Below are 10,580 nucleotides of genomic sequence, written 5' to 3'. Positions count from 1 at the left end.
CATAAACACTGGTCTATTCAGCAGTCTTCCTGACTCTGGGAATCGGTTTTTTGCGTTTTTGTTTTTGGTTTTTATTACAAAATCTGGCACTACAAACAGCCTTTAAGGACTAAACTTTTTCTAATATTGTCCTTTTATCTTTTGTCTCAGATACTTGTTTACAAGAAGAAGTTTCGTCATTAGATTTGAAATGCTGAAAAAAAAAATCCAACAATCTTTGTGACATGATTTTTTAATAGCCTGATTAAAGTTTATCAGTCCTCTGAGCAAAATGACCACATATATTACATGAGTAATAAAGGAGAGAAAGAACAAAAGCAAGCAATGACATATTAATGAGTAATCTATTACAAAAGAGTCATGTCTGGAATGAATAGAAAGTGCTAAAGGACAATTCCTAAATAGAATAAGACATAGGCTCTTTTCACATGGATAAATTTGAATAAAATATTTAAATGTTCACATAAACAGGATGAGAATTTCAGTCTCTGAATAATCCCAAAAACAAAGTGCAAATTCAGTGGAATTAAATAGATTTTCATAACAGAAAATTTTTAGAACTATTTAAAGCAGAAGATATGGGAAATATACCCTTACCTTTGTGAGCTAAAAGAGAATTTGCTATTTTAATAAGAAAGCTGGCTCTAAAATCTTGTGTAGTGGGTTGTTATAAACGTCCCTCCGAGGAAAATCTTAAGTGCTATTGATACCTAAGAAATATCATCAGTGAATACTTTTATCTGGAGTGAAAAAAAATTTCTTGAGTTTCTTAAAGACAAGAAAAAGTTACCTGCAGTGACTCTATTGATTTTTAAAACAATCAAGTACAATGAGTTCTCCAATTCTGAGAACAATTGATATAATAGGTCATTACAGTTTTGTTTTCAATACATTATCATTCGAAAACTTCGAATTTGGGTGTATATCTTTGCATTCATTTTCCTTCTCCGTGACCTTTGTCTGTACAAGTTCAGTTCCTGAAGAGGCATTTTCACCAGGTAGCTGACGATTCCTCAAAAGAAGAAGGACTAAAAAGACTGGAATAAAGCTTAATCCTCTCAGTGCTGCTGGCAATCCGAGGTAAATGTGGCTATTTAAAAAAAAAAGTTAAAACATATTAAATCTTACATAGACAGTATGGTTAGTACAAACTAATTTTATATATCTTTATCATATTTTATTCTCGTAAGGGTAACAGCAGCCAACTGTATTGCATGTCAGTCTTATATCAGCAACTTTGCTGAACTCTCTTATTAATTCCAATGTTTGTTAATATATTTGGGTTTTTTAATTTTCCATTGAGAAAATCCAAATTTATTTTCATCTTTTCTAATATTTTGTTATTGTTTTTATTATTTTTTTAATTGAATAGGATCTCTACCTTAAATCTAATACTGACAATGATAGCAGTTTTATTCCAGCATTTAATAATAAGAATGCTTCCAAAAGAAATACCATTAGTTATGGTATATACTCTTGTGGATGTTTTTTTAGATAAACTTTCTCAAGTTAAGGAAGTTCTCCTTTTCTATTCTGAGTTTGCCCAAAGTTTTAATCATAAATGTATATTGTGTCACCAAATCACTTTCCTTTGTGTAGCTGGAGATTGAAATAAATGTAAGCGATCATCTTTATATTTTTGGCAAAATTTAAAGGTAATCAGTAATTTTGTTCTCAAGAATTATTAGAGTACTTGGCTTGTAAATTAAGAGGTTAGTTAGTCTGCTATGGTTTCATGGATGCTGGCAAAAGATACCAGACTCCTGGGTTAGAGACAAAGGACTTTTTTCTCTCAGCACAGCAGCTTTGTGTTCAGGCTGATTTTCCCTACCTCCCAAGTCCCAAAGTGGTGACGTCACGCAGAGGGACACACAGGCGAACGTTGTGCACACAGCAGGTTTGGGTTACAACTAAGAAATCCTGAGTTTAGGGAATCCCAATCTTTTAAATGGGCTGCAAGAAAATCTGCCCAACCTTTGCCCCAGAGGGAGACATTTTCTTATCATCCTGGACAACAAACTAATTGCCCTCTGCTTTAGAAGGAGACACTATCCATATCTACATCTACCAAGGTTTCAACATTCTTAAAAAAAAAAAAAAAAAAGTCAAGGAATAAAAGCTGGCAGTGACTCTGCCAACCAGTTATGCAGAAATGTGGGCATCCATAGAGAACTGTCTACCAATACTATCTATCCCTCTTTCCTGTAATATCTCAGCTTCTGGTAAATTATCTTATAAATACACCACTTCATGGGCCAGTTTCATTAATCTAACAGAGGACGGTATCGAATCTATTTAATGTGTCTCAATCAGCATTTAATTAAGGCTGCTATCAATAGGAATCTAAGCAGCAGGATGAAGCCAGTCTCCAGCAGTGACTCTTGAGGGTCCCTAACTGGGGTGCAAACCCACTGCATGTCCAGCACGTGCCTGAGCCTGTCTCCACACTGCCCCTGTGGGACTTTGTGAGAAAAAGGAACAGGTGCCAAGATGATGCTGTCATCTCTTATGCTATCCGCTCTCCTCACAGTTCTTGATAGATATCCTTTTGCTGGTCAAGATAAAGATCTCAGAATGCTTTAAACAATGCTAAATTATTATTATTATTTTTTTTTAGCAAATAGAAAAGTTTTCTTATTGCCCCATCAGGAGAAATTAATACAAATTGAAACAAAATTCAAATCTCCAAATAAACAAGCACATAAAAACAGGAAGAGCAAGATGAAAGAGTTTTGTTCAAAATCATATCTATATTAACCAAAAATAAGGCATTCAGCAACATGAAGGATATTGTTTCAGCAAGATTCTTTGAAGGAGAACAAATATCATTTTTGGAGATGAGAGATTGGTGGTGAGAGGAAGTCAGGCTTCAGGCTAGGGAGATGATACAATGACATAGGATGGGATAAGGAGGTTTTAGAAGGCAACATAATTTGGACAGGTGGCTTATGCACAGCTATTACCTTCTATCATGTGTGGATTGCTAACTATTTAAAAAACAGCATTTTCAAAGGCTAGATTAGGGAAGCCATTCAATATTTATCAACCACTTTAGAAATAATGGGAAAACAAAAATTCTAATGTATAAATAAGAAATGGAAATATAACATCAATATCTATTCTGCAAATAAAGCTAAAAGTATTCCCATCACTTGACAAAGAAAATGTTCGATATGAATGGTGCCATTTTATGCATAGTCTATGCTTATAAAACAATGCAAAAAAAAATCATTATGTTTACCTGAAGTTGATGGAATCGTATATCCTGCATGCCCCTGGCTTACCACATTTCAAATTTCCCCAATGTAAACATGTGGAGTCCACTAAAGCTCCAAAATAGATAGGTGCAGGAATGCCAGCTACAAGTAAGAGAGAAAGAAAAATCTATTAACAATGTAAGAATTAAGCCACAATTATTTTATTTGGAAATATTTCAATTTTCTGCTTGTACAACAAAGTTTAGCAAAATACAAACCTAATGCTCTGAATTTGATTTTTAGAAATTACATCACTTTTATGGTTAAGTTTCTAAGTTATAAAGTATAAGTAATTTGAAGGATAAAACGGAATTATAGATCCTGAACTTTATGTATTTTCTGAAATGTTTCAGGCCAATCATGTGTACATTTTAACAAAGCATTTCCTGTTTGGTTTTTTTTTTTTTTTCAATTTTTCTAATAGACAAAAAGTGTAATTAAGGTCAGATAGGACCTGTTCAAATAAAATAAGTTCTCCATTTCTTCATGTACTTCATTCTTGCAATAATTACAAAATGATGCTTATAAACAGAAGAAATATAGACTGTTATTTTGAGAGAATTATTTCATTTACTTAGCATTAAATACCGGTCTGATAGAATGTTGGGAAAAATAACTGTTTTTTACCAAATACTCTTGTGCTAAATGTATGTACTCCCACACCAAGAGACTTCTCTTCAGGCTTGATACACCTAAAAAATAAATAAATGTATAAATAAAAGAAAAATAAAGATTTGAAAACTACCATAGTTTTTTAAAAGGACTGTTTGTATGCTAGTAACACACACTGAGCACTTAAAAAATTTACTTGTATGTTCAGTTCTTGGTTATTCAGGGCATGATTATCCAGTCTATAGCCCACACAGGGACCCCATTTCTGGTGACTGGCATTTTACCCATCACTTTTTTGCTCATTCATTTCTGCCAGAAAGTTAGCAAAGAAGAAAATATTTGAAATCATCCCAATTCTACCCTAGTATCCTCCTACTGACAGCAGTAGTTCTTGATTCTCATGGTTAAACCTTAAGCCTAAAAAGCAAGAACAACGCATCTTTGCTGGACTTAAAGCTGTCTAAAAAAAAAAAAGTAAAAAAAATAAAATAAAATAAAAAAAAGAACAACGCATCCCTAGCTGTATTCAGATTATTTGTACTAACACAATATAGAAAAGCTACGAATTTACATGAGTAAATGTAAGAAGGAAAGGAAGCAGGAATAAAAATTGTCAAAATAAAGTGATGAAAAAAAAAATCCTAAGCAAATCTAGTTTAAGTGGTTTGGTTTAATTTCAAGAGTTGCACAGAGCTTCTTTCATTCGCTTCAAAAATCCCCCCATCTTTTCACTGTTGCCTGAAATTCCTATAAGAAAGAATGAAGAACATACTACCCCAGTGTTGCTTTTTGGAGTCCCACTCACTCCAGCATCAGCATGGCTACCTTAAGACAAATTCACCTTAAGAACTCTCCTGTGCTCTCTTTCCTTCCCTGATTAGCTCGAAGTTGAAAAAATAAAAGCAATTTTATTCACAAAAGGGAAAGAATACAGCACATTTTTAGAAAGCACTACATTTTATTAGTAATTTCTTGGAACAAGTATTTTACTGAACAGAATAATTCTACAACCTCATAAGGCAAGACAGAGTTGATCCAGACACTATCTTTCTGATAGAGACATTATTTACACAACATCAATCCTTTCACTCAGAAGGAAATAAAAAAGCCAAGAGACCTAGCATGACCCTCTTGGTCACCTGATATCCTTTTTTTTTTTTAATTTTTAACTATTATGAGGACATGATGGTTGTATATATTTGTTAGCACAACAAAGTGACTATAATCAACCTGATTTCCTTTTAATCAGAAAATAGGGCATTTAAATTTTATTTAAAAAATGTAATTTTTTCCTCTGATTATCTTTAACATAGTGCTTTATAATCTCACAGGAGCATGAGCTCTTAATAGCTCATAAATTATAAGCAGTTTAAATTGTTCTCCAGCATTTATGATTATTTGGCATTGATAACATCAATTTCCAGAACTTAGGAATAAGAAAGAAAAATTATAATGTAAGTTATAAAGAAAATGCTGAGAGAAATTCAATACTTATTTAAAAATAGCAAGCAAACATATATGTTGCATCCCTCCACCATTATGGTAAGATATCCAGGGAGCATCCATAATAATAGAGAAAAATTTATCTACCAAAATCCAGGTGTTAAACTCTACAATATGATCTTGGCAAGAGATAGGGGAGAAGAGTAAAACATGAAGAAAAATGAGAGCATGATTAAGTATTTGTCTTATCAGGGAGTAGATATTAATACTGAAAAGTTTTTAAATTGATAAGCAAGACATAAATGTAGCTAAGAATGTCAATAATCAGGTTAACCTTTTGGGAAAATATAGCTTTCAAAGCAGCAGAAAAAATTCCAATCTTTAGAATGGAAAGTAAAAAAAAAAAAAAAAATAATCCTACCACAATAATTACAAAAAATTCAAATAGGTTAGGCACATCAATCTCACTCAGGTTAGAAAATCCGATCTCGCAAGTCATCTATGAAGGAAAGTGGAAGATTAAAGATAAAGGGAAGGAAAAAGATATAACATGCATGTTATGAACCACAAGAAAGTTAGAACTGCAACTCTAATAAGAAATAAAATGGAATTCCCTAAAAGAAAATACTAAAAGATAAAGGGTAACAGTAAGTGCTGGTAATAATAGAAGTATAATAATCAAAATAAATAATTTAAGTGTTAAACTCAAACAGTTGACTAAAGAACAACAAAGCAAACCCAAAAGAAACAAAAAAAGACATAATACAGAATAGAAATTTATAACATAAAGATAAGATTAACAAGCATCTGGCAACAATGATCAAGAAAAAAATAAGATACAAATAAACAAAATACAGAAGACAAAAAGGGAAAATCCTTTAGATACATCAGAGAATATGAGAATGATAAAAGAATATTATGAACACTTATACATAACAGATATAAGTAAAAATAAAAAATGTGAATAGATAGTAACACTAAATGGAAATAATAAGCAAATACCACTGTCCAAATAAGCCCAAAGTACAAATGCTTTTACACATGAATTTATAAAACTTTCTACAAATAGATATTCATGCAAATAGTTCCAGAAATTAAAAAACAGAAAATTTACCAATCTACTTTGTGGAACTAAAGTGAGTCCAAAACAGAAAAGGCATAGCAAATATTAGATCTATTTTACTTATCAACATAGATGTTAAAATTTTAAATAAAATAATATTTAAGCAAATCCAGATCGAGCATTAAAATATTGTGATTATGAGGTTTTTCCCAGACATGAAAATAAAGTACAGCATTAAAAAGCCTATTACTTTATTTCACTATGCTAAAAAGTCCTAACTATAAAAATTATATATAATTGTTTTTACAGATGTAGAAAAATGTATTTGATAAAGTTTAATACCAATTTTATCATTAAAAACTCAGAAACTAGATGACAACCACATACTAAGTATCTTCAGTAAGCATCATACTTAATGGAGAAATTTTATATAGTTCCCATTAAGATTAGAAAAGAACAAGAATACACAGTATACCACTATAATTTAACATAGTTGGAGATATTAACTGATCCTATAAGAAAATTTTAGAAGTCTAAGATGTGTAAGATTTTAAAGCAAAAGTACCATTTTGTGTGAGTGTGTAGGGGGGTGTGTGTGTGTGTGTATGTGTTATAATAAGAAATATTTTTGGTGTTTGTCCCTAACTGAACTCCTTGATAATGTTAGACTTCCCTGGGAATTTCCTGAGTAATTGTAATATGTTTTGTTATTCTTAAGAGGCCGCTTTTGATCACCTCTGAGTTTATGCTAAATAAGATCACTTAGGGCAGGCACCTAGGTAGCCCGAGGATGGGACAGACTACCCCAGAAGACCAAAGACCCAGTGAATAGAGGGTGGAAATTAAGCTCTCTAAAAACTCTTAAAAAGGCGCTTTGATGGGCTCCTGGTTTGGTAAACTTATCCACATGCCAGGAGGGTGGCACACCCCAACTCCACAAGGACAGAGACTTTTGTGCTCTCAGTACCCTTTCAAACCTCCCCTGGCTTCCATTTGCATCCTTTATAATAACCTTCATAATAAAACTGTAAATGTAAGTGAAGCGTTTCCTATCTGAGTTCTGGGAAGCATTCTAGCAAATTATCAAATGTGAAGAAGGGTCTGGGGAATCCCCAGTTTATAGCTGGTTGGACAGAAGCCTGGGAGGCCCAGACTCGCAAGTGGTATGGAAAATGAGGGCAGGCTTGTAGGACTGAGTCCTTTAACTTGTGGGATGGCGCTAGAATTGAATCAAACTGTTGAGCACCCAGCTGGTGTTGCAGAATTGGTGATTGTGGGGGAAAAAAACCCCACACATCTGCTTGGCGGAAGGATTCTGTGTGAGTAGAGAAACAGTGTGTTTTTATCAGAGTGTGTATATATCTGTATACGTGTGTGTATAATTTACACATAATATTTAGGAAGCAACCTAATGACATATCACCTTTATGGAGAACTTAAAACTCAATTCAAGGATATAAAGAAAAATTTAATTAAATGGAAAAATATTCCACATTCACCAATATTTGATGTCAGAGATTCTCCAATTGATCTACGAAATCCACCGAAATTCATTTGGGAGCATAAAGTTCTGTGGATAGCTATATCAATTTGGGAAGAAAAGAATGAAGGAAAAATGAAGGTGACAGGTGGTTGAGGAAGAGTTATCAAATGAAATAGTAACATTCACAATGGTAAAGTAATAAAATCAGTGTGATACTGATATGAGAACAGACAAATACATCTGTGGAGCAGAATAAGAGTGAAAAGTAGACCCATATCATATAAAAACTCGAGACGTGATAAAGGTGGAACCATATATCAAGGAAGAAAGAACCTATTATTGTGAAAACAAGTTTATTATATGGAGAAAAATAACACTGATATCTATCTCCCTACAATATCTACATATAGATTTGACATGTTATAAAGAATTATACTCAAAAGATAAAGCTATAAAGCAGTAGGATAAAATTTAAGGGAATATTTTTCTAAATTAGGAAAATGGAAATACTTTTGAAATTTGACCCTTCATCCTAAACACACAAACCCTAAGACAAGAAAATTGTTAGATTTCAGTAAGACAAAATTTAGGATTTCATTTCATAAATGATACTGTGAAAAAGTTAAAAGAAAGATGACAGACTAGAAGAAGAATCGTATCATGTAAACAGTGTTACATTAACATCTATAATTTACACAGTAATCATCAAAACCACCAAGAAAAAGGTAGGAAACATAATGGGGAAATGGGCAAAAAAAAATGAGTAAACATTTTGAAGCAGAGGCCAAATAGCTAAAAAATAGTTTGAAGAGATGCTTAAGCTCACTGTATCAGGAAATCACATATTAAAATATCAATGAGCCACCATTACCATTTATACTCATGGGAATCCTCAACAACAGAAAGTCAGATAATTCCAAATGTTAGTGAGGCGATAAGAAGGTGAGAACTCTCATGCAGTGATGGCATGAAAAAAACTCTAAGTACCAGCAGGTACTTAGGTGACTGATGATGATTATCATCAGTAAATGATATGGATTGAATGGAGAAATGGAGAATCTCTGACATCTCTGACAAATATTGGTGAAAGTGGAATATTGATGTACCTAATAATGAATTTACTGATGATCATATCTGATGATGAATTTACCTATGCACGTGCCTGTGAACCAGAGCAACACTTACAGCACGTCACCATCTGTGTGACTATAAAATCACATATACACACACATACAACTCTTAATATTTCACAAAGGAAAATATGTATTTAAAGATATATCTAGGCCGGGGTGCAGTGGCTCACGCCTGTAATCCTAGCACTCAGAAAGGCCAAGGCGGGAGAATCGTTTGAGCTCAGGAGTTTGAGACCAGCCTGAGCAAGAGCAAGATCCCATCTCTACTAAAAAAATAGAAAGAAATTAGCTGGACAACTAAAAAAGAAAAAAAAAAAAAAATATATATATATATATATATATATAATTAACTGGGCATGGTGGCACATGCCTGTAGTTCCAACTACTCGGGAGGCTGAGGCAGGAGGATCGCTTGAGCCCAGGAGTTTGAGGTTGCTGTGAGCTAGGCTGACGCCACAGCACTCTAGCCTGGGCAACAGAGTGAGACTCTGTCTCAAAAATAAATATATAAATAAAGACATATCTATTATATTTAAGTGGGTGCCTCTGATGAGTGGAAGTAAAGAATAAAATTTTAAAAAAAGAAAAAAAAGTAAAATAAAACAAGAAAGAATCCCTGCCCTGGCCTATGATGATAATATGTTATAAACTGAGCATGTGATTAACTTAACTCTGCTCCCGAGTTCAGTAAAAGAAAGAGAAAAGAAAAAAAATGCAAACGGTGTTCAGGATTGTTTGCTAGGAGTGAAGAGTGCTGTAATTGGAAGAATACATGTTTAATGTACCTAGGTTTGAAATTTAGCTCTGCAATCTCCTAGTTTTAGAAAGCCCTTCATCATTTGTGCTTCACAGTAGCTTTATAAGAGTTGAGCATTTATGATTATGCTCATTTTTTATTATAGAAAAATGGAGCTCAGAAAGATCAAGTGAGCTTGGTGAAATGGGGGCTTTGAACAGCTTTGTACTCCGCTGTCCTGTAAGTTGAACCCTAGGAAATGGGCACTAACTCTTCACCTATCAAGATGACCATTTCATATGGCTTACCCTAAGATATAAATGTGTCTCTTCTTGTGTTGCACAATGAAAGGTTTACTCATTGAGTTCTAAGAAATAAGGAAGGAAAAAAAGGAGGAATAGGAAGGGAAATGATGAACAGATGAACATTTCTATCACTAACTTTAAAAACTGTGCAAAATTCTACAATGCTTACTGCCAACCCCTTAAAAAATGGTATTATAAAGCACTGAGTTCTTGGATACCATGTGCTCCAAGTGGCTTCCTTAGAAAAAAAAAATTATGCTAATATATGAACAGAAAGAAATCTAAATAATGAAATTAATTCTTGTACCTCAGGAGAACCATATATCCAGGTATGGCAGCTAAAGAATAAATGAAACTGCCAATTCCCGACAAAATTAGAAAGTACTGGAGCATCATAGAACAGTCATGTCCTTTGTCACACAGCCCAAGAATTGCAGATGAATTTCCTGATGTGTGAATGCAGCTACAATTTTGGAACACCTGTCAAAAAATAAAATAGTATTAATATTCATGCTATGGTTGCATGTCTGTTTTCTATGAATGAGCTT

General features: G+C 33.3%; 1 protein-coding gene across 3 annotated transcripts in view; it reads right to left on the bottom strand.

Annotated features, from left to right (window-relative positions):
• Window positions 1–216: 216 nt before the first annotated feature.
• SLCO1A2 (solute carrier organic anion transporter family member 1A2) overlaps window positions 217–10,580 on the bottom strand; it is a 52,034-nt gene continuing 41,670 nt past the window's right edge. For all 3 annotated transcript variants that reach the window (XM_076007614.1, XM_076007615.1, XM_076007613.1), the window contains 4 exons: window positions 10,340–10,512; window positions 3,885–3,949; window positions 3,242–3,359; window positions 217–1,090 (listed from right to left, as the gene is read on the bottom strand). In XM_076007614.1, coding sequence (XP_075863729.1) covers window positions 871–1,090; window positions 3,242–3,359; window positions 3,885–3,949; window positions 10,340–10,512 — 576 coding nt within the window. In that variant the 3' untranslated portion in view covers window positions 217–870. The remainder of the gene's footprint in view (window positions 1,091–3,241; window positions 3,360–3,884; window positions 3,950–10,339; window positions 10,513–10,580) is intronic.

Source organism: Microcebus murinus, chromosome 10 (assembly GCF_040939455.1).
Source record: "Microcebus murinus isolate Inina chromosome 10, M.murinus_Inina_mat1.0, whole genome shotgun sequence".
In the NCBI taxonomy this organism is placed as follows: Eukaryota; Metazoa; Chordata; class Mammalia; order Primates; family Cheirogaleidae; genus Microcebus; species Microcebus murinus.
The sequence above is the reverse complement of the archived record's forward strand: the minus strand, read 5'-3'. Positions and strand labels throughout refer to the sequence as shown.